Genomic DNA, 25,310 nt, shown 5'->3' on the forward strand with positions numbered 1-25,310 from the left:
CGCGGTTCAATACCGTAGGAAAATAATCTGGAGGTTAGTAAAACCGTTAGTGATTAAGTCTCCGCGGTATTCTCCAACCATTCACGCGTACGCGGCGCAACGAAACTCAGCCATCATCGGCGTGTCTCGTTACCACGATTCATGCAAATTCCAACATTCTGCAAAATTGATTCTGACGTTTTTCCACCGATTCAATATTGTTCCCCTTTTATCCGCAGGAACAGACTGTGAGCACCACGACGGGATGCTTGGCAGTAAAAATTCTAGTAGCAGACCTTATTTGAAGAGCCATTTTCCGTTAGCTTTCCTGGTTAAACGTAGTCTTTTCAAATTCTCGAACTTAGAGAAATAATATATTGAGTGAACCAATTAGTGACGTACTGTTTCCTTCTGTAAAGTACTGAACCATTTTTTTTATCTTTTCTGGCGATAATGGTGAATATGGTTAAATAAACCCAAATTTTGATACCTCTCCAAGTTTCTGGGGGGTTCCCAATTTTTGGGGGTCCACCAATTTTTGGGGTTCCCACATTTTTAGAGGTCCCTACATTTCTAGGAGTCCCCACGTTTTTCCAGGGGTCCCAAAGTTTTTCCAGGGGGTCCCAAAGTTTTCCAGGGGTCCGAACGTTTTTCCAGGGGTCCCAACGTTTTTCCAGGTGTCCCAAATTTTTTCCAGGGGTCCCAAAGTTTTTCCAGGGGTCCGAACGTTTTTCCAGGGGTCCCAGCGTTTTTCCAGGTGTCCCAAAATTTTTCCAGGGGTCCCAAAGTTTTTCCAGGGGTCCCAAAGTTTTTCCAGGGGTCCCAAAGTTTTTCCAGGGGTCCCAAAGTTTTTCCAGGGGTCCCAAAGTTTTTCCAGGGGTCCCAAAGTTTTTCCAGGGGTCCCAAAGTTTTTCCAGGGGTCCCAAAGTTTTTCCAGGGGTCCCAAAGTTTTTCCAGGGGTCCCCACATTTCTAGAAGTCCCCATGTTTCGAGGAGATTGTTATTCTCGAGTGATCCCATGTTTCCCAAGGAATATCCTACATATTCCAGGGTATCCCGCATTTCGACGTACATCTTGGTTCACCTCTCTTCCGTTCCCGCGGTTCCCCCTTTTTCTCCTCGCGTGCTCGTTGCGAGCACCTTGGGCGGGAGATTCGTCAAATTAATTAGCCGCCCCGTACGTAATTACACGTTCACCCTGGTGTAGGGGGCTTGCACTCGCGCGTATGAGCCTCCGCGAAACGACGGGGAACATCCTCTCGGGTGCAAGGACAAGAGGAGGAGGCGGGGGATGATTCGAGTAGGGTGTGATGAAACGTGAGGAACGAGGATTGGCGGGGTGGGGCGGGGGGAACAAACGGGTAAAGCAGATGGAAGAGGGAGAAAGGGAGACGAGACCATATACCGGCTGGCTTGTACCAAGGATATTGGGCTATACGTCATACGTTGCATAGCTACGCGACCCCAAACGAGCTATTGTTCCTCGCGACGAAGTGTTCCACCCCCTCCACCATCCCCCCTCTTTTCTAACTGCTCCCTCCCACCCTCTGTACCACCGACGCAAGCTATTTCGTGGCGTGTCATCCCGATAATTTTGGAAATTTCGACGGTCGACTCGTACTATGCCGTGACCGATTAATCGCATCCTGGGATCAGGATATCTGCACGTGGCTTTTAGGACCCTGGAAATTTCGGGAATCTCTTGCAGCGTTGATCCTCCATGTCTTTTCTTTTTTTTTCTTTTTTAGTTTTTTATTAGTGATTGGTAGATTATTGAGGATTTTGAAGCTCTTTCTGATTTTTAATTTAAACGATTCCATTTTCGATTCTTTGGGTTGTTTACTGAATTTCTGATGAATTGTGGTAGGCAACGGGAATTTAAATAGGATGTTGGAGTATACTTGTCGAATTATTGTCACGTGTCATTATTTAGTTGTCACGATTTTTTTGAAAATAATTTAATGAAGTTATATTGAACATGGGATATTTAGATGCAGTTTCTTGCGGTTTCATTAGAAGTTTTACCTATGTTTTAGTTTCAATTCTTTGAGATTTTTGCTCTACTTTGATTCGGTTTAATAGAGTTTTGATACAAGGTAATGGTGTTTTCAATGTTTGTAATACGAGCAGATAGTTCGATTTATTCTTCGTTTGCAATTGGCAAATATTTGTCAAAGTGTACCTGCCATTAATGTTTCGCGTGTATTAGTTTGGTTCGTTATTTAAAGGTTTATTTAAACGCTGAATGAAATTTTAGAGAAATTAATTTTATTTAATATCTCATTTTAAAAATAGAATCATCAAATAAAGTATATATAAGTGGCGTTGAATATATCGAATTAGTATATACTTATAAAAATATATATATTATATTATCAAAAATTTATAGATATTCATAAAAATAATTATTGATAAACTGGCGACAGTTTTTTTTACTTCTTCAGTCTTCTCAACTCGAAATCTGATAATAATAACAGTTAATTAAAAGCACCAAAACTTTATGAAACACTTCCAAAATTCATTTTCAGTTCATTTATCACATAATTCTCATAAAACTGTACATTAAATAAATACTAAAAAGATTATTATCCTAAAATAAGGCGCAATTTCTCGTTAGTTTTTCCGTCATTTCCGTAAAAGGAAGATTATTCTTCAAAGACTTTTTGTATTTCGAACGATCTAGTATCAATTAGGGTCACACTAGGCGATAAGAAACAACGTGAACTGTTTACTAATGATCATTCTTCGTTTACCAAATGATCATTAAATTGGGGTTGGCGCGACGGAGTCTCTCCCACCCCCTCTGAACATGCTTTGTAGGCCATCAAGACGACTTGTCCAACCGTAATATATGGTTTTGCACGGCGACTTGGTCATTTGATTGATTGCGTTTGATTGCGCGTTATCCGAACGCGCTGTATCGATCAAAGATCACTTATCCCCGCGCTTATTGGCTATATTGTGACCGTGTATCATTATCAATTTACGAGCTGCGTAAATGACGTTCCGCCGTGATGGAATGTTGATTTAATTTTCATCGAATATACGATGCCGCCCGTCGAAGAACACTGTTAATTGTTCTCCGTGGCGCGTTCGGCGTTAAATGAAATTCAGTGGAAATACACTGCGACGGAGAGTGTTCAATACATAATTAGGATATAACGATGCATTTCTATTCATGTTATCATTGTGAACCAAAATTATCTATTGATTTTTTATACGTTGACCAAGATTTGAAAATAGTTAATAGTCAATTATGTATCCATAATTGACTGGGTGTTTAGAAGGGCTTATGTTACATTTTATGAAATTTACAGAGAAATGTATAAACAATTCATTAGCATCACTGTTCATTCTCTTTTCCTGTGTAGCTCCTGATCTCTAGTGCCACTGTCCAGTACTAAAAACTTTGCCAAAGCGTCTTCTACATCACATTGGCCCTCGTACTACGGAAAACACCTTTCAAAAAATTTGTAACATACGCTCTTCTACATTCTATTATTCAACATTGTATTTATATTGATGGAATAATCCGCAACCGTGTTCTGAGAAACCCTGCGCTGAAAAACCGTGTTGTAGGAGGACCGTGTTGTAGGAGGACCGTGTTGTAGGAGGACCGTGTTGTAGGAGGACCGCGTTGTAGGAGGACCGCGTTGTATGAGGACCGCGTTGTATGAGGACCGTGTTGTATGATGACCGTGTTGTAGGAGGACCGTGTTGTAGGAGGACCGTGTTGTAGGAGGACCGTGTTGTAGGAGGACCGTGTTGTAGGAGGACCGTGTTGTAGGAGGACCGTGTTGTAGGAGGACCGTGTTGTAGGAGGACCGTGTTGTAGGAGGACCGTGTTGTAGGAGGACCGTGTTGTATGAGGACCGTGTTGTATGAGGACCGTGTTGTATGAGGACCGTGTTGTATGAGGACCGTGTTGTATGAGGACCGTGTTGTATGAGGACCGTGTTGTATGAGGACCGTGTTGTATGAGGACCGTGTTGTATGAGGACCGTGTTGTATGAGGACCGTGTTGTATGAGGACCGTGTTGTATGAGGACCGTGTTGTATGAGGACCGTGTTGTATGAGGACCGTGTTGTATGAGGACCGTGTTGTATGAGGACCGTGTTGTATGAGGACCGTGTTGTATGAGGACCGTGTTGTATGAGGACCGTGTTGTATGAGGACCGTGTTGTATGAGGACCGTGTTGTATGAGGACCGTGTTGTATGAGGACCGTGTTGTATGAGGACCGTGTTGTATGAGGACCGTGTTGTATGAGGACCGTGTTGTATGAGGACCGTGTTGTATGAGGACCGTGCTGTATGAGGACCGTGCATATACGAGTCCGTGGTATCGGTGGGCTTACTATACCCGCAGGACAATATTTATTTTACCACTGCTTAACTAATTTAATCACTTCATTCATCTTCGGGTCGCCACTGACCCAGCCATAGGAGCAGAAACACGGAACATGAATAATAATCAGATTCATAAAAGTTTAAGTAACAATTCGCAGCCCATCGGTATGAAACGCGTAAAAATACTAAACTAAGACGGATCAATTGATATAGCGCAATTGAAAGTTACTCTCGAAGATCAGTATTTCTTATTTTGCCGATTCTAAGAACATTGTAACGTGATCGCGGTCACAAATACTCGCGGAAAGAAGCCGCAATTACCGAGGCGGACGCAGGTTCAGTTAGTGCATGCGTGGTTTACCGTACGGTCGTACATCATCGGCTGGTTTGCGTCGGTTTAACCACCCTCACCGCCAGTTGCGCCGGTTATCCGAGCATGGTGAGCAAGTCAGAATGATTCAAGCGCCGTGGTCACCGCACGCTCGCGCACACAGGTAGAGCACACTGTCTCCCTCACCCAGCAGCGGCCTGACTGGGAAAATCGAGAACAATCCCCCGGTTCTATCGCCTGAATCTACAAAACACGAGATTAATTTTGCCCGTGATGTCGTCCTTTGTCCCTCGTTGGCTCCCCTATGATCTTAGTGGTGGCGGCCGAAATTGGTCGGACAGGGTCTATTGTACTTTTACAAATATCTTCATTCGGCGTTCACGGACGAGTGATGGCCGTGACCTAACCTCAAAATTGGCTTCTCGCCCTGCTGGTGCTCGAATCCTTCTAATAGTCGAGGCAATCGTCGGGTGAAAGAAAATTGCTTCTGATGGCAAGCGTTTGCAGACTCGAGGGGATGAGTTTGAGGTTATGTCTGAATTCTGGGTAGACACGATTTTTATTGGATCGGTGTTGGAGTGAATAGAGAAAACAGTGTCACACTTAAAGTGGCAAAAAAATTCATTATTTGTTTATGAAAATTTACCGTGTCAGGTTTATTGGAATGAAGATCGAGTAGCATGACAGAAATGTTTAGAATTTGTCGCTGCAACATGTATCTAAAGTTACTCTTACATAAATATTTGCAACTTGTGTTGTAATATAAATCACTACAAGTGGTACCGAACATTCGAATCCACATGGAATCTAATATGAAACAATACTTTTTTATTCAGAATCAGATCAGTTTTCGATTTTCTCGAAAATCTACCAGGTGTTTCATTTAAGAAATTCAACGTGACAGTTGCGGTAACAGATACTTTTCTCACCACATATATTGAAAGTTTAAGTGACTCCTTAAAATCCTTATATTCCCAAAGAAAGTGCGAAGTTTTTTGAACACCCCGTATATTAGAACAAGTTATATGTAACATACCTTCAAATATATTGATATTTGTGTTTGATTCCCCTTTGTTTTTGCTTACTAAATACATTTTATTATTATTAATTTATTTTATTGCGTCCTATTAATTGATTACACGAATTCTCGGAAGCAGTCTTTTCCTCCACCCAGCAAGGAGACACAGGCGGGTCGGATCGCCGTTGGCGCAAACAAAGGCGTAAACCATCTATTTACGAGGGGTCGTAACTACCTATCTATCCGCTCTTTTCCCGTCGAAAGGTTCTTGAACGCGTCCCCTCGGTACCATGGGGGGAAACGAGTTCGCAAGACGACGGGAGTAACGTCAGCGAGATTAGGCACGCGGATACCGTGGACTTGGTTCGAAGTACACTTGTAGCCCGAGCGCAGGGGTGGCAACCGCTTGGAAAATATGCGCGGGAACGTAGGGGGAACAAGAACCAAGAGGATAGTCAACAAGTAGAGTTACACTAATTCTTATCGACACCTATACCTTATCTTCACTATTTCTCGTAACAGTTTCTCGGTTGATAGCTTGTTGATCCTAAAAGTATCCCTGTAATGCTGAAGTTTCAAAGTATTTCGTCACTAAGTCATTCGTTGCACGACATACAGTGCAGTGCTACACAAAGCGAGGGGGCAGCACCGATCAGTGCTACTTAGATCATTCCATTCCTACAGACCCCCTTTGGTCTAAGATTTGTTAAAAAAAGGAAATATTTCTTTAATTATAATAAATCAACATCTTTAGGAACTTAATCAGCCATAGATTCCTATGTCCAGCTTTCTAAACTAATCCTAGAACATTTCCATGTCTAGGGCAAGATCTGTTAGGTAGCTTTACTGATGACTGTACTGGCAAGTCTCCCTTTTTACTTTTCTCTCTGCGCCACCTTCGTCCAACCAAAGAATAATTTGAACTATACAGAACGCAAAATTCTGAAGTGCGAGGCATCCCAAACCCGGCAATCAAAAGTTATCTGTGCGTCATTGGGTTCCTTATTAAGGTAGCGGTTCCAATTGCCCTCAAGAAACAATTTGTTCCAGTTGCCCTTAAGAAGGTACGTGTTCCACGTGTTCCTATGCAGCTACCTGTCCCAATTGTCCTTATGAAGCTATCTGTTCCAATTGCCCTTAAGAAGCTCTCTGCTCCAATTGTCCTTGTGAAGCTATCTGTTTGAACTGCCTTTATGAAGCTATCTGTTTCAACTGTCTTTATGAGGCTAATTGTTCCAATTGCTCTTAAGAAGCTTCTTGCTGCAATTGTCCTTGTGAAGCTTCTTGCTGCAATTGTCCTTGTGAAGCTACTTGTTCCAACTGTCCTTATGAACCTACCTGTTTTAAGTGTCCTTATGAAGCTACTTGTTCCAACTGTCCTTATGAAGCTAATTGTTCCAATTGCTCTTAAGAAGCTCTCTGCTCCAATTGTCCTTGTGAAGCTATCTGTTTGAACTGCCTTTATGAAGCTATCTGTTTCAACTGCCTTTATGAGGCTAATTGTTCCAATTGCCCTTAAGAAGCTTCTTGCTGCAATTATCCTTGTGAAGCTACCTGTTCCAACTGTCCTTATGAAGCTACCTGTTTTAACTGTCCTGTGAAGCTAATTGTTCCAACTGTTCTCATGAAGCTCATTGTTCCAACTGTCTTTATGAAGCTAATTGTTCCAATTGCCCTTAAGAAGCTCCCTACTCCAATTGTCCTTGTGAAGCTATGTGTTTGAACTGCCTTTATGAAGCTATCTGTTTCAACTGTCTTTATGAGGCTAATTGTTCCAATTGCTCTTAAGAAGCTTCTTGCTGCAATTGTCCTTGTGAAGCTTCTTGCTGCAATTGTCCTTGTGAAGCTACTTGTTCCAACTGTCCTTATGAACCTACCTGTTTTAAGTGTCCTTATGAAGCTACTTGTTCCAACTGTCCTTATGAAGCTAATTGTTCCAATTGCTCTTAAGAAGCTCTCTGCTCCAATTGTCCTTGTGAAGCTATCTGTTTGAACTACCTTTTATGAAGCTATCTGTTTCAACTGCCTTTATGAGGCTAATTGTTCCAATTGCTCTTAAGAAGCTCTCTGCTCCAATTGTCCTTGTGAAGCTATCTGTTTGAACTACCTTTTATGAAGCTATCTGTTTCAACTGCCTTTATGAGGCTAATTGTTCCAATTGCTCTTAAGAAGCTCTCTGCTCCAATTGTCCTTGTGAAGCTATCTGTTTGAACTACCTTTTATGAAGCTATCTGTTTCAACTGTCTTTATGAGGCTAATTGTTTCAATTGCCCTTAAGAAGCTTCTTGCTGCAATTGTCTTTGTAAAGCTACTTGTTCCAACTGTCCTTATGAACCTACCTGTTTTAACTGTCCTTATGAAGCTAGTTGTTCCAACTGTCCTTATGAAGCTACCTGTTTTAACTGTCCTTATGAAGCTAATTGTTCCAATTGCCCTTAAGAAGCTTCTTGCTGCAATTGTCCTTGTGAAGCTACCTGTTTTAACTGTCCTTATGAGGCTACCTGTTTTAACTGTCCTTTGAAGCTAATTGTTCCAACTGTCTTCATGAAGCTCATTGTTCCAACTGTCTTTATGAAGCTAATTGTTCCAATTGCCCTTAAGAAGCTCCCTACTCCAATTGTCCTTGTGAAGCTATGTGTTTGAACTGCCTTTATGAAGCTATCTGTTTCAACTGTCTTTATGAGGCTAATTGTTCCAATTGCCCTTAAGAAGCTTCTTGCTGCAATTATCCTTGTGAAGCTACCTGTTCCAACTGTCCTTATGAAGCTACCTGTTTTAACTGTCCTGTGAAGCTAATTGTTCCAACTGTTTTCATGAAGCTCATTGTTCCAACTGTCTTTATGAAGCTAATTGTTCCAATTGCCCTTAAGAAGCTCCCTACTCCAATTGTCCTTGTGAAGCTATGTGTTTGAACTGCCTTTATGAAGCTATCTGTTTCAACTGTCTTTATGAGGCTAATTGTTTCAATTGCCCTTAAGAAGCTTCTTGCTGCAATTGTCCTTGTGAAGCTACTTGTTCCAACTGTCCTTATGAACCTACCTGTTTTAAGTGTCCTTATGAAGCTAGTTGTTCCAACTGTCCTTATGAAGCTACCTGTTTTAACTGTCCTTATGAAGCTAATTGTTCCAATTGCTCTTAAGAAGCTCTCTGCTCCAATTGTCCTTGTGAAGCTATCTGTTTGAACTGCCTTTATGAAGCTATCTGTTTCAACTGTCTTTATGAGGCTAATTGTTCCAATTGCCCTTAAGAAGCTTCTTGCTGCAATTGTCCTTGTGAAGCTACTTGTTCCAACTGTCCTTATGAAGCTACCTGTTTTAACTGTCCTTTGAAGCTAATTGTTCCAACTGTCCTCATGAAGCTCATGGTTCCAACTGTCTTTATGAAGCTAATTGTTCCAATTGCCCTTAAGAAGCTCTTTGCTTCAATTATCCTTTAGAAGCTCTTTGGAGCAATTGTCTTTGTGAAGCTACCTGTTCCAAGTCTCTTTATAAAGCTATCTGTTCCAACTGTCTTTATGAAGCTAATTGTTCCAATTGCCCTTAACAAGGTCTTTGCTTCAATTGTCATTAAGAAGCTCTTAGCTCCAATTGTCCTTAAGAAGTTCTTTGGAGCAATTGTCCTTGTGAAACTACTTGTTCCAATTGCCCCTAAAAAGCTACCTGTTCCAAGTGTCTCTATGAAGCTACCTGTTCCACGTGTCTGTATGAAGTTATCTGTTCCACGTGTCTTTATGAAGCTAATTGCTTCAATTGTCCTTATGAAGCTTCCCACACTCTTTGCGAAACGTTCATAGAAATTTTCCAGAGGGCCAGCACTGAAAATTTTGAACATACAAAGCCTGTTAGTTGTAAATATTGAATAATAAAATGGCTCCGATAACTGCAACCGCTAAGAAAATCGTAAGAGAAGTCATTAACTATTCATTGAGCTACACCTTAAGCACTTAGGCTGAAAAAAGGATAGGAAGGGTATCCAGTAGGCGAAGCCTCGTCCCACACAGACAGCTCGGTTCTATGTACCCTGGTACATGGAAACGGACACGAAGGCACCAACGGGCCGGGACAGAGCCTCTTTTTTTTTTTACGAGCGAACTATGTTTACGAGCTTATGGGACGACGTGCAGCGGCGTCGCTGCTTAACAGCGCAGACAGCTGCGCCGTAGTCCGGGCACGTGTCTTCCACCGCCAGAAGTCAATTTCCTTTGTTGAGAAAGTCCTTTCCCCGTCGGTTTACCTCTGTTCCAAGGCCTTTTTCGCTCGCCGACGCTCGACCCCCCAACGCTCCATCACGTATTACTCGTCCCCTAATGTCATCCTCGCGGACATCCAACCCATCCACCCCTCAACTGCACATATAGATCGTAACTTCCGGAGGCTCTTTGATGTTCCGCGCCCGACTTTGCCGAAGATATTGCGATTGGTCAGGGAATCGAATTCTCGGGTGGACCTGATCCAGTGGTCTCTTATTCCGTCCGGGGGCATTGTTTCTTGGCTGTCTGCAATTGTTTCGTTGAGATGATCCAATTGTGTCTGGCGGGGAGGAACTACAACCTGATAGGTCTAAGGATTAATAGTTAATTTTTTAAGTGGGCATGTGAGTAATCCACTTGGTTGCTTAATTTTTGTGTGCTTTTCGAAGAGCTTTATGATTTTACAACTTTCTCAACATTGCGCTTATTATTTTATTGCTTTCTTAACATCATACTCGTCGTTCTTGGTTGGTTCCTTAATCTTACAAGGATAGGCATGGAAGTGTCTCCCTCCGATTTTGATGAAACTTCGTATCTCTGTTAAGCAGTCAAAAATAAGGGATACGTATTTTTTTTTTATCGGCTGAAACGCGACTTTAAGGGGTGAAACCACCCCTCGAAGTTTCGACCCGAAAGTACTATCTCGAAAACCAGAGGAGATACATAAAAACTTCTAATGGTCGAGGTTTGCGGTTTTTTATGTAGAATAATATGGTGCTGACAAATTGTCCAAAATATAATTTGTTTATAACAAAAAACTTTCGGAACGAAACTTCGAAGGGTGGTTTCACCCCTTAAATTCGCGTCTCAGCCGATAAAAAAAAATACGTCTCCCTTATTTTTGACTGCTTAACATACGAAGTTTCATCAAAATCGGAGGGGGACACTTCCGTGCCCTTGTTAGTGTACTTTCAAAGGGCTTTATTATATTATTGTTTCCTTAACATCGCCTTTATTATTTTATTACTTTTTTAACATCATATCCATTCCTAGGCTGAAAGCGTCCGATATTTTTATTTAACACCCTGTATGTAGTTGTAGCTCGGCCACGTTTGATTTATCGCGAAATTTCCCCTGGCCTCTCATGGGGAATACATCGGGACGACGTCCGGATATGCGCGTACGGAGTCCTAATAATCTAATATGCCGCGACCTGAGCGCAATTTCATGCTTTCTCGGGCATGCGGTGCACCCTCTCTCCCCTTTGCCCCTCCCCCGACCCCCTGGCGTTTTCCGTTCGCGATCAAACGTTCTTCCATGCCCCTTCATCCCCCTTTTGGTCGTTCGTTCGTCTCCTCTATCCCCGTTTACCCTCTCGTTTGTCTGTTCACCTGTCCTCCAACTGAAACTTATACGGTATCCCATCCCATCACTAGCATTATTGAATTAGGGATGTGTGTAGAAATGCTGTGGAGCTGATGAATTTTGAGGGTAGACGGTGAGTAACAGCTTACATTGACGAGCTGAGCGGGGATCTTGTGGGTTTGTAGATACTGGTGGATGGACTGATGGGCGGACTGCGGATTTTGTGTATTTATCGCGAATACGAAGGTGTAAGACAGAATACAGTGGGAATTTTGGCAAAGATCACCGTTGATTTTACTCTATGTTGAATGTAACGAAAGAACTTCGGTTACTCGTAAATTCTGATTTTTTTAAACGCTTGCAAGTTTTTGCTGATTTTCGATTTTTCAGGGTGAAATCAGCTCTTAAATGTTTATGCGTCCCTTCCTATTTTTCTGTATATCTTGAAAGCTATAGTAGATATCAACAAACTATTACAATATAAAGTTAATAATTTTTATGTTCTATAAAATTGTGTAACGAACTTGCCAGAACTTTGTTTGTGTATTTATATATTTCAAAGACAAATTTTTAATAATTTTATTCTACAGTTTTATAGAGCATGAAATGTCATTAAATATTCATTAGAACGGTTTTTTTTTCATATTCACCATAGTGTTATGATATACAGGAAAATAGGAAAGCACGCATGAACCTATAAGAGGTGGTTTCATCCTAAAGACCTGAATATCATCAAAAACGACCAAGATAGGATTTTCAATGACCCTATCCTTCCAAGATAGGGTTTTCAATGACCCTATCCTTCCAAGATGGGGTTTTTAATGACCCTATCCTTCCAAGATAGGGTTTTCAATGACCCTATCCTTCCAAGATGGGGTTTTCAATGACCCTATCCTTCCAAGATAGGCTTTTCAATGACCCTATCCTCCCAAGATAGGGTTTTCAATGACCCTATCCTTCCAAGATAGGCTTTTCAATGACCCTATCCTTCCAAGATGGGGTTTTCAATGACCCTATCCTTCCAAGATGGGGTTTTCAATGACCCTATCATTCCAAGATAGGGTCTTTAATGAGCCTATCCTTCCAAGATAGGCTTTTCAATGACCCTATCCTTCCAAGATGGGGTTTTCAATGACCCTATCCTTCCAAGATGGGGTTTTCAATGACCCTATTATCATTCCAAGATAGGGTCTTTAATGAGCCTATCCTTCCAAGATGGTGTCTCTAATGACCTTATGCTTCCAAAATCGAGTCTTCAATGACCCTATCATTCCCAGGTCGGATTGGGTCATTAGTGACCCACCTACCGTCTTAAGATATCACGTGTCTAATGACCATATGTCCCCAAGGTCGGGTCTCTAATGACCCTACTTATCCAAGGTAGTGCCTCTAATGACCCCATATTCCCAAGATCGGGTGTCTAATGACCCTACGTTCTGTTGTCGGGTCATTTAGGCCCTACGTTCCTGTGATCGGGTCATTTAGGACACTACGTTCCTATGACCGAGTCTTTCACGACCCTAAGTTTCAGGCTGTTAATGACCCTTCTTTTTCCAAGATTGTGTATTTTACGACATCACCTTTCCAAGTTCGGGCCTTTAATAAACGATCTATGACCAGGTCTTTAGCGACTTTCTAAAACAACGTTTTCCATTGTTACGTTAATTCTGCATTTCTGGAAGATTCACACTGAAAATTTATGTCGAGCGCTTAACCATGGGCTTCCTGCATTCTGTGTTTATTCGAGGATTCAGATAGGCACAACACGGTGAACAACCGTCGTCGTTTAACGATCCGTCGATTCTCCTCCGCTTTCGTTGATCGGCTTTATGCACTTCACGCGCGTATATACACGTATGGGCGCGCTTCTATGTTCTCCCTTGGGTATTGGCTGGCTCTCTGGCATATTCTATTCCGCCGATCGGCTCCCCCAATCTGCACGCGAGCCCCGGACGACGATCATCGAAAGATTCGATTTCCTGGCGGCTTTGATCGTGGATGGGTAAAATCGGATTTAAGGACTACTTATCCCCCTCCCGTCCACCCACTCGGGAATCCTTGCACGGGAGGATGCAGCCCAGTGGATAAAACTGCGGACGATTCTTTGTGGAAGTATTATTTCTTGTGCGCATGCGCCGTATGGAATCGCGTGTTCTTGCCGATGCTTTCGCGAGGATATGTATTATCCATCCTGTATGAGGTGTTTTACAACAGTTTTTGTTGGCAAATAGCGATATTACAGACATTTTTTGGGCCGATGGAATTTTAGTTTTACGACATTTGTTGGGACAAGTGGCGAGTTTCGATGCAATTTGGAGGTAGTTTCAAGACAAAAGGTGATGTTTGAGGTAGTTTTAGAGGAGAAATGTGATTTTTGAAGGGTTCATGTGGCATTTTTTTTAAGGAAACAGTAATTTTGTAGACACTTTTGTGACGTAATTGGGCCATTTTTTTTTTAAGAAAATGGGCGAATTTTTAAGTATTCTGAGGGAAAAGTGACTTCTCAAAAAATTTTCGAGGCATTATTATGCATTTCTTACGTTCCACGTTGTCTAAAGTTTGGTAAATTTTAGTAAGGTTTTCATATTATCTGAGAATTGATAGAGTTCTTTCTGGTTTCCATAAATAAATCTCAAAAAATTGATGTTTGCAGAAATATCGACAACCTAGTTTCAGGTAACAAATACCTGAATCCATTTATAGCGTCAAATAAGCTACGTCCATCGATGAACCGCAAAAATACAGAATATTCCATTCAAACTAAAGCTGCAATTCCAAGAGCATACAGGTTTCCAAAATTAATACTATTACCCTATACTATTATTATACTATACCATTATTCTTTTATCCCAACCCGTCTCAAAGATCCACTTAGCCCCTTCATTCATCTCTATTCTTCAAATATAAAAGCCAAAACTATACTTTGAATATAGTTCTATAGTGAAGAAATTCCCTCACCTAACCTCTACCCAACAATGCATTGACAAATAATCCAGAACCTAGAATCATCAACGTGTCGAGACTCTAACTATCGACCACGACGATCCTCCTCTGGATCAATTAGCGGCGACTACTGCTTGGTCATTGGGACGTTTAATAATGAAGTCTCGGTACAGGTAGTCGTCGTCGTCGCAATTAATCAGTATCCCTCGAGCCGCCTACAGAGTGTTCCTCGGTGCCTCGTGTTAAGCTGCATCTAACTATATAGGAAAACGGTGTTATATAACAAAATTTTTTTTATTTGATTTTATGAGCTTGTAAGAAGTTTATATAACATTTCGCATTTCATTACCTAATAATGGCGTTACACTTGATGGATAACATATAACTTGCTATATAACACAAAAAATGTTATGTAACATTATTCTTTCTGTTTGTCTAACTAGTTTTGTAACTTTGCTATACAGGGTGGTAGGTTATTTCAAGGTTAGGGCATTAACATATCAGCTACAATATGCGAAGGAAACAACATATACACTTGTATGCATAAAAATATCGATGATCTTGAAAACTTCGGGGGGGAAAAAAAGTGGTACACCAACGAGGAAACTCGGCTTCTGCTAGGGGAAAAAGTAACGTAGGGAAAGAGCCTCCTACCACTTGGTATTGGGAATTATTGAAATTTATGCGAAATTAACATTAACATTTATTTCAGTACCTGGAATAAATTTACCGAGCGGTAGAAGACGTTTCTTCCACGTCGCTTTTTCCCTTAGTGGGAGCCAAGTTTACTCGTGAGTGTACAAACATTCTTTGCAGTGCATTTGTCCTTTCACACCCCTAGTAGCACAAAAATATTGAAAAAATATTTTTTTAGTCACACTTTTTAATATGAAATAAATATTGAATCCAAATATTGTATACATATACAGGAAATATAAAATACATGTTTCCAATATTAAATACATATTCATTTTATATTGGGAAAAACATATTTTTTTCGTAATATGAAATAAACATTGTGCGTATATTCAAATATTAAAAAGGGATTGAATCTCTTTTTAATATTGGATGAATATGTATTCAATATTTTGTGTTATTACGGACCATACAAATTGCATGCCACATATTTTTTTTTATATAATCACAACTGAAAGATATATCTAGGTGGACCACCCTGTATAACGTGTTATGCTATATAGTGTAGACGCAGCTTTACATGTCTCCTCGTTCCGTAGCGTGTGGCAGACGTCTACTGTCGCGCCACCTGTGCTCGTGAGAGCGCAGCAAAAGAGTGGCCGGGGCGGGGGTGGGGGGATAGGAGAGACGACCCCTTTCTCGTTTCCTTGAACCCAAGTATATCAGTCACATCGCTAATTGGAAATCGCTCGCGCGATCTACGGTGTCTCGAGGCGCGCAACGGCAATTAGGTGCGCGCCTACGAAGTCGTCGTTGGAAGCCAAGTTTCGCGGCCACGCCAACCAACTCTGCATTTTCGAGATCACACTTTTTTCCCCGTCCTGCCTAGTTGTGCAGACCACGACCGTATCTCGCGTGTCTCTGACCGTCTCCATTTTCACTGATCCCCACTGGTCGTGGATGGTTCAGTTTTCCATTTCACGGATACTTGGATCCCCTTCCTATACCCTACTCGCAGGGGACGAAACGGCGTGGGTTAACAGTTTTGCTGATCTTTCGCTTCGTTGTTTTTTTTCTCGTGGGTACCCTACTTCGGACGTGGTGGAATCGTTTCTACTCGAATAAAGAGGGAAATTGGTCGATACGGTGGAAGTGATCGTTATTGTTCTGTTTTCTCTATTTTGTGGTGGTTAGGTATTTGACCTTGGTGGTTCTGACTGGATAGATGATGTATGGTTATTATGAGAATTTTGTTTCTATCGCAGCTCACATTGAATTAACTGTTTGGTCGAAAAATCGGGGCCTTACGAACCCTGAGTTTCAAAGATCGGGTCTTTGATGACCTATCGATCCTACGGCAAGACCTTCAATAACCCTTATGGCCTACGATCGGGTCTTTGATGACCCTACGTTTCTGTGATCGGATCTTTAATGACCCGAAGTTATCAAAAGTGGATCTTTAATGACCCTATCCTTCCAAAATAGGGTTTTAATGACCATATTCTGCCAAGATCGGGTCATTAATGACCCTATGTTGTTGTGATCAAGTCTTAAATGGTCCTACGTCCCTGTGATCGGGTCTTTAATGACCCCAGGTTATCAAAAGTGGGTCTTTAATGACCCTATCCTTCCAAAATAGGGTTTTAATGACCATATTCTGCCAAGATCGGGTCATTAATGACCCTATGTTGTTGTGATCTGGTCTTAAATGGTCCTACGTCCCTGTGATCGGGTCTTTAATGACCCCAAGTTATCAAAATGGAGTTTTTAATGACCCTATCCTTCCAAGATCGGGTCTTTACTGACCCTGCCTCCCCAATATCGGGTCTTTAATGACCCTATTCTTCCAAGATTAGGCTTTTAATGACCCTATTCTTCCAAGATCGGGTTTTTACTGACCCTACCTTTCCAATATCGGGTCTTTGATGACCCTACGTTTCTGTGATCGGGTCTTTAATGACCCTAAGTTATCAAAAGTGGATCTTTAATGACTCTATCCTTCAAAAATAGGGTTTTAATGACTATATTCTGCCAAGATCGGGTCTTTATTGACCCTATCCTTCCAAGATCGGGTCTTTACTGACCCTACCTCCCCAATATCGGGTCTTTAATGACCCTAAGTTATCAAAAGTGGATCTTTAATGACTCTATCCTTCAAAAATAGGGTTTTAATGACTATATTCTGCCAAGATCGGGTCTTTATTGACCCTATCCTTCCAAGATCCGGTCATTAATGACCCTATGTTGTTGTGATCAGGTCTTAAATGACCCTACGTCCCTGTGATCGGGTCTTTAATGACCCCAAGTTATCAAAATGGAGTTTTTAATGACCCTATCCTTCCAAGATCGGGTCTTTACTGACCCTACCTCCCCAATATCGGGTCTTTAATGACCCTATCTTTCCCAGGTCGAGTCTTTAATAATCGTGGCTTGCCATGATTGGATCGTTAGTGACCTTATGTCGACAAGATTCGGCATTTAATAACCCTTCTTTTCGAACATCAGATCTGTAATAAGAAACCTGTCGTGTCACCAGATCTTTAAATACCCTCTATTTCTATAGCAAGGTCTTTAATGACCCAACATTTTCTGTGTATTAGGTACAGAAATAGGAGTTCGCACGGTAGCGATTCTCTAATTGCTTTGAGTAGTGTATGGCACTCTATCCTCATTCTATCAGCCATTCTTTTCCATTTCCCTGTCATAGCTACTTCCACTCTATTTATCGTCTTCCGAGGATGTCCGCCCTCGGAGTTTCGAGCCTCGAGAAACGGGACTGAGATAGTTTATCTGCCGTGCAGTAAACGTACAGCGTGTTATGGCTAACGGACTGAGTTACGAGCCAATGTTTCTTAATAATTATTGCACGGTGCGCGAAGTGTTATCCGGACGATCGATGTACTACGGCACCGAAGGCTCGAGTATATATTTGTGTTCGAAGTGCTGGTTCGATGTCTGATCGTATTTTAATTCTACCGATGCCTGGGTCACTTTTGACCCCGTCGTAAATAATGATGAAATGAGAATTTTGGGTACTGGTAATATGCAATACTTAATATAGCAGTGAAGTACTAGATTTTGGTTATCTATATACAGGGTGTTTCATATATCTTGATCACAGAAAAGAATGCGGAGGTACTATAATCAGACGAATTGTGCAACTATAACGTATTCTAATCCGGAAAGCTGAATAAAATAGGAACTGCAAGACTATTCAGCAGCAGAAGTTGTTTATTTTCAACGTAGCAACATCAAAAATCGATCATTTCAAAATGTTCATAATATGAGCTACCTCGTCCTCTCCAGTCAACCAATTGAAACATCGTGACGTGATCACTTGAAACGCTCTGTACATGGACATATATCGAAACTGGAAATGAATAACATTTGTTGAACGTTTCCTGTTTCATCGAATCGTTGTATTAAAAATATAGATGATTTTGACTATGTATTATTCTGACAGAAGATGTCCGATTAGCGTTGGCAATGCGACCGGGCGCCGAGGGTCGGACAATTAATTAAGGATAATTAATATCGCGGCGAAGTAGCGTGCGTGACGACAGCCGAGATATTGACAGGTTGGGATAATATTATTTCGCTACCTCTGGCGACGATTAACGAGGGTAGCGGCCCGATATAACCTCCCGCCGCGAAAATTGCTGCAGGCCCGATGATTAGTTCAAGAATATCCTCCGGGGTCACCCGATAGATTAATTTCGAAGTGTGTTGTATCCGAGTGTCCTGCAGAAAAAATTCCTTCTTCCCTTGATTGGATCTCCCCTAATGAATTGCTCAATGTACTTCTGCGTGTAATAATATACAGGGTGAGTCAATATGTATTACTATCTAATAACTCGTTACCTATTGGCTGTATCCAAATACGTTTTAATGAATTACATAGCAATTTATGAGACGCATACGATGGATATAATTTAATTTCTTTTGTATCTTATTTCTTTTGAGGTATCAAGGTGACCTTGAATTTTTTCGAGGTCAGTGCATCTTTTTTTTTTTGTAATAACATCATGATATAGGTCACTAAATTCGTCCTTCCATCGACAACAACGTGGTATTGAAACAGAACGAATTGACTTTGAAAAACCTCATGGCCACCTTGGTACCTAAAAAAAAAATAATATGCAAATAAATTAAATTACAATCAGAGAAAAAGAAAAAATTCGAAATAAAAAATTACAGATCGGAGTATATATATTAATAAGGATACGATTTTGATTACAGGATGGTCCGCATGATCGGCGACGAATTCCTGACAGAGGAAAGGGACCGGAAGTATTACGCCGATCACTACACTTGTTGCCCGCCGCCTCTTTTCATCATCCTCATCACCCTTGTGGAGGTCAGTAGAGAATTATTGTACTCTGTAACACGTGGCTGCAACAACATCGTATAATTCGTGATTCACGAGCTTTGATGCCGCGCGCGTGACCTCGTTCTAATAAATTTTTCATGAAAACACACCACTACGGAACACGTATCCGTGGGGATAGGCGGCAAAATGGGGAGCGGAGGGACAATCGAGGCCAGGGTGTTTATTAAAAATGCTTTTGACACGCGTACATTTGTCCCTCCTGTTCCAATTTGGGTGAAAAAAAAGTGTCCATCCTGCTTTCGATTAATACTTACGTCCCTGTGGCCGGGTCATTGATGGCCCTCTTGTCATATTGCCGGATCTTTAATGACCCATTAGTTCTATGGCTTGGTCAGTGATGCTTTATTTGTCATATGGCTAAGTCTTTAGTGACCCACTTGTTCTGTGATCGGGTCTTTAATGACCCATATGTTTTATGACTCGGTCTTTAATGACCTGTATGTGATTGTGGCAGGATCTTTAGTTACCCATGTGTACCATGGTCAGGTCTTTGATGACGCACTTGCCTTATGGCCAGGTCTTTCACGACCCATCTATCCTATAACCGGGCCTTTAATGACACATATGTCCTTGTGGCAGGGTCTTTAGTGAACCATGTCTACCATGGCCAGGTATTTTTTCACTATCCACCTATTCTATAACAAAGTCTTTGAGGACCCACTTGTCCTATGGCCAGGTTTGTAATGACCAATATGTCCTATCGCCAGATCTTTAATGATCTGCATGTATTAAGGTCGGGTCTTTAATGTTTTTACGATCCTATGGCTGGGTCTTTCATGATTCTATATTTCTATAGTCGGGTCATCGGCGACCTGTCGATGTATGACGAGTTGTTTATACAGCAATTAATTAAAAATTGTTTTGCGTATGCAAGTGCATGTTTCTGAACTTGCTGTGGGTCACGATTAACCCAGCCTTCCGTATGGACGTTGTATATACACAGAGGATTAATCTAACGATGACAACATTGCCGTTTTCAGGACAAAACGATCCCACCCTTTTTGTTTTTCGCCAACCCCCCGTTGTCGTCCAACCGGCTGATTAAATTTCCGCGTGCGAATTTGTTTTCACTGTGCGGCCGGCGAGGAATCCTTCGCGCAAAGTGTGCCCGTTAATTCTCGTTTACATTGTGCCTGGCCCCGGGTAACCGGCGACTTTACGGGGGGAGAAGGTGTAAAATACCGGAAAAGTTTGCGTAAAATTGGGAGTAACACGCATTACGGTAAAGCATGGTCATCCGACTTAATCTTAAATTATCCGGCGGGCCGAGTCTACCCGCCCGGGAAATTGTTATTCCGGTGGCACGTAATGCGCCGATAATTGTATTATTCGCGGCGCTAAATTAAACTGTCCTGAGAGTTATGCGAATTTTATTTTTCCCGCGAGCAATTGGATGGAATTTGAGATTTTCGATGGTGGAGGGGCTTTACTTAACAATTATCGAGCACAGCACGAATCAGAATTAACACAGCATATTTTGTTATACCGTAGATCCTCCAGTATGCGAACGAACAAAAAGACATAAGTGTTCGGATAGTAGAATGTCAGGATAGTAGAACGTTTGGATACTGGAAGGTTCGGATAGTGGAACGCTCGGATAGTGGAACGCTCGAATAGTGGAACGCTCGGATAGTGCAACGTTCGGATGTTGAAACGTTTGGATGTTCAAACGTTCGGATATTGGAATGTTCGGATATTGGAACGTTCGGATGTTGAAACGTTCGGATTTTGGAATGTTCGGATATTGGAATGTTCGGATATTGGAATGTTCGGATATTGGAACGTTTGGATGTTGAAACGTTCGGATTTTGGAACGTTCGGATTTTGGAACGTTCGGATTTTGGAACGTTCGGATATTGGAACGTTCGAATATTGGAATGTTCGGATATTGGAATGTTCGGATATTGGAACGTTCGGATATTGGAACGTTCGGATATTGGAATGTTCGGATATTGGAACGTTCGGATATTGGAATGTTCGGATATTGGAATGTTCGGATATTGGAATGTTCGGATATTGAAAATGTTCGGATATTGAAATGTTCGGATATTGAAATGTTCGGATATTGAAATGTTCGGATATTGAAATGTTCGGATATTGAAATGTTCGGATATTGGAATGCAGGAGGCTGTCCTATACATTCTTTCTCAGGTTTTCAAAGTGTTCGATGATTCACGTTCTATATTAACCCTCGAGTGACGATCAATTTTATGCAAGACTATAGCCTGACAGTGAATTTTCATTATACTTTCCATTGCTGAACTGGAGAAAAAGACCGTTAAAACCGACGACTAGGTCAGTCATGACCCATAACAAAATATGTCAGACATTTATATATATATGGGACAATGATCAATTTTGTCATTGAGGAAATAATTTAGTAACGGGTCAATAATGACCCGGTTGTTGATAACGGCGTGTTGATATGCATCCTTCGTAATCAGAGAGGCTAACGATGGTGGCGCCACAGTGGCTATGATATACGTACCCTTGTCAGCTGACTTTTCTCGGTATGCTGCCAACTTCCTTGAAAGCCGGCCGTTAATGCAATTATCCTTTGCGAGGAGAGTAGCCTGTTCACTGGATAATGCGCGTGTCTGACCGTATCCCTTTGATGTCAGCCGCAAAAGCGTCAGTCATAATTAATCAATTTTTAACCAAGTCCATTTCTGTAACGAATAATTACAGGCATTGCATCAGTGTGTCTAGAATAATATGTTGTTAATTATTCGTATTACTTTTTCATTATTTTTTTGCAATGTATGGTTGCATCAGTAAACAAGCTACTTCTTTTTTACGAATATGTGGTTTATATTTTTTAACGTATAAAATGTTAGAAAAGTATTGTCTTGGCTTCCTGAAATATAAAATAGAGTACCTATTGTTTATTGAAATTGAAACAGATACACTGTTTTTCTAAAATCCATTGCAAACGTGAATAAACAGTGTTGACTCCAACGTAAGTTCCAGAAAAAACATTATACAGTTATATAATGTTTTATTTGTTTATAATGTTTTACATAATTACAGTTGAAATGTACCTATCATTACACCGGCATTCATAGCATATGCACGGGCGTGAAACCTAATGAAGCAATTAAATTAAGTCAAAGTGAACGGAAACTAGTAAAAAAAATAAATAATTATACAGGTTAAAATTGATGACTTTTTATAGTATTTTGCATGGAATAAAAACAGAACCTATAAATATATATATTTCATTAATTACTGTTAAAAATTTGGTGACCTGATAAAAACTTGGTTTTTTCTTTTTCTAATATCCGTGTTAGATTACTTTTAAATCGAGTTTCGTTGAAGAGGCTTTAACCCGAGCGTTTTAAGAGCTTTGAAAATGACAGAATTTCTTAAGTACTTCGACGGAACGTGGAGGGTCTCAGGTGTGGCACGGGTAATACGCGTATATGCAACGTTTTCCGATCGAGGCAGCTCGTTAATTAAATCTCCAGGTACATCCCACAGCGTATACTGCAATCCTGGAAGGCGACACGTGCGGTTACCGATCCATACGACCACCCTAATGCACTGTAATTGAAATACATCGAACAACTTGGAAAATCCGGTCGAACTTTATATGTATTCCATGCATTTTTAAACGAAACGTTTAATTAAGAATTTGGGGCTCCGAAAATATGAATGGATGTTTGGGTACCTTAAAAAGTGCACTATTCCCATTATGAAATTTAATAACACATTAATTTAATAATACGTAGTATGCTATGTGACAGTGATTGAAACCTATTATTCTCAGGCTTCTTCACCTTTATTAGAAATTTTTCACTCTCAAGTGAACACGTAGCATACGTCTCCAACCCTCGATAATCACTCTCAAGTGAATACGTGGTGTAAGTCTTCAACCCTCGATAGTCATTTTGAAGTGTATCCGTATCACAAGTCTTCAACTCTTGGTAGTTATTCTCGTCTACCAATAGTATATTGTGGTAGTATAGTAAATAGTAAACTAATAACCGTCAGTCTTAAAAAAAATCACTATGAATCAATTTTCAAATAGACAGAAACGTAAAATCCACGTTTGATACTTGCTCCCCTGTGGATACGTAGCACTTCATTCAACAGCGATTTACTGGAGCAAGAAGCATGCAGAGAAGGGATAGATATGCAACTGGCAAATTTGCAAATATTTAAACCGGTTAAATAAACGGACAGAGTCATGACAGAACATATTTCTATTACGGTTGAAGGAAAATTTCGCCTCTGCTCTGTAATTCATTTCGAAACGAACACCAGCGAGCGACATTTTAACGCAAAAGATTTGAATATTTTCGAGCGAGCGTGATATTAAACTTTTTATTTTAACCTTAGAAAAGTAAGCTTCCCTCAACAAGAGTTAAAGCCGAATATTGCAGGTTATTTTTATACAACATCATATACTTGTGTGACCATATAAAGAAAAATATGTTCCAACTGAAATAAAAAACGAACGAAGTATTTGAAGATTATACAGAGTGGATCATTAGAAGGTACTATCTTGTATGGCTGTTGAACTGTGACAATAAAACAAATATATGAGTACTCTTATCCTTCATTATACAATTTGGATCAATGAAAATTGCTATGGAAATAAGAGCACAAGTTGTCATGGTTTTACAGGAACCTTTATTTGAGAAACTTGTTTTTATTTACATTGTTCCAGAGACTAAGATTGTAACTTTTATGTGTCACTTTCAGAATTTATTTACAGTCTTTTAATTTAACGAGCATCATTTCGACGGGCCTTGCCTTTCTTGGGTTAAAAAAATGACCGACGGTGAATTTTATTGAATCGTCGAAAAATGCGCAAATAGTTACTTCAATTCCTCAAAGATGTCCAAGTTGTTGCTAGTATGTACTACTGGTGTGCTCTTGTCTGTAAACCGAGCAAGCGGAGCACGTCGCCCCTCCCAACTACAACGGTTTTGTGGAGGCTTAAGCCATGAATCTAGGCACTGCCTGTGGACCATATTTGCTTTACGCGCCTTAATCACTCACGCTAGACCGCTAATCCCACTCGCAGTAGACCGCTAACCCCATTAGCTTTAGACCGCTAACCCCATTAGCTATAGACCGTTATCCCCTCTAGCGCTAGACCTCCGCCCCACTAGCGCTAGACCGCCAGCCCCACTAGCGCTAGACCGGCAGCTCCAGTAGCGCTAGACCGTCAGCTCCAGTAGCGCTAGACCGTCAGCTCTACTAGCGCTAGACCGTCAGCTCCAGTAGCGCTAGACCGTCAGCTCCACTAGCGCTAGACCGTCAAGGAGCACGTCGCCCCTCCCAACTACAACGGTTTTGTGGAGGCTTAAGCCATGAATCTAGGCACTGCCTGTGGACCATATTTGCTTTACGCGCCTTAATCACTCACGCACGAGCACGTCGCCCCTCCCAACTACAACGGTTTTGTGGAGGCTAAGCCATGAATCTAGGCACTGCCTGTGGACCATATTTGCTTTACGCGCCTTAATCACTCACGCTAGACCGCTAATCCCACTCGCAGTAGACCGCTAACCCCATTAGCTTTAGACCGCTAACCCCATTAGCTATAGACCGTTATCCCCTCTAGCGCTAGACCTCCGCCCCACTAGCGCTAGACCGCCAGCCCCACTAGCGCTAGACCGTCAGCTCCAGTAGCGCTAGACCGTCAGCTCCACTAGCGCTAGACCGTCAGCTCCAGTAGCGCTAGACCGTCAGCTCCACTAGCGCTAGACGGCTAGCCCCAGTAAAAATGGACCACTATCCCCACCAGGACTAAACCACTACCCCTGTTAGGGTTGGACAACTACCCCTATTAGGGCTGAATCGCTATCAGCACTAGAGTTGGCAGGTATCCTCACTAGAGCTGGCGGGTATCCTCACTAGAGCTGACGGGTATCCTCACTAGAGCTGGCGGGTATCCCCACTAGAGCTGGCGGGTACCCCCACTAGAGCTGGCGGGTACCCCCACTAGAGCTGGCGGGTACCCCCACTAGAGCTGGCGGGTATCCTCACTAGAGCTGGCGGGTATCCTCACTAGGGCTGGACCGCTATCTTCACTATGGCTGGACCGCTGCCCTCACTATGGCTGGACCGCTGCCCTCACTATGGCTGGACCGCTGCCC

The 25,310-nt window shown here is 41.6% G+C and overlaps 1 protein-coding gene across 1 annotated transcript in view; it reads left to right on the forward strand.

Annotated features, from left to right (window-relative positions):
- The window catches only part of LOC107185575 (protein rhomboid-like), a 175,573-nt gene that overhangs the window by 42,459 nt on the left and 107,804 nt on the right, over positions 1-25,310 (forward strand). Inside the window, exon 2 of the mRNA XM_015573285.1 lies at positions 19,050-19,167. Within this exon, the coding sequence (XP_015428771.1) occupies positions 19,050-19,167 (118 nt within the window). The remainder of the gene's footprint in view (positions 1-19,049; positions 19,168-25,310) is intronic.

This window comes from Dufourea novaeangliae, unplaced genomic scaffold (assembly GCF_001272555.1).
Source record: "Dufourea novaeangliae isolate 0120121106 unplaced genomic scaffold, ASM127255v1 scaffold48, whole genome shotgun sequence".
In the NCBI taxonomy this organism is placed as follows: domain Eukaryota; kingdom Metazoa; phylum Arthropoda; class Insecta; order Hymenoptera; family Halictidae; genus Dufourea; species Dufourea novaeangliae.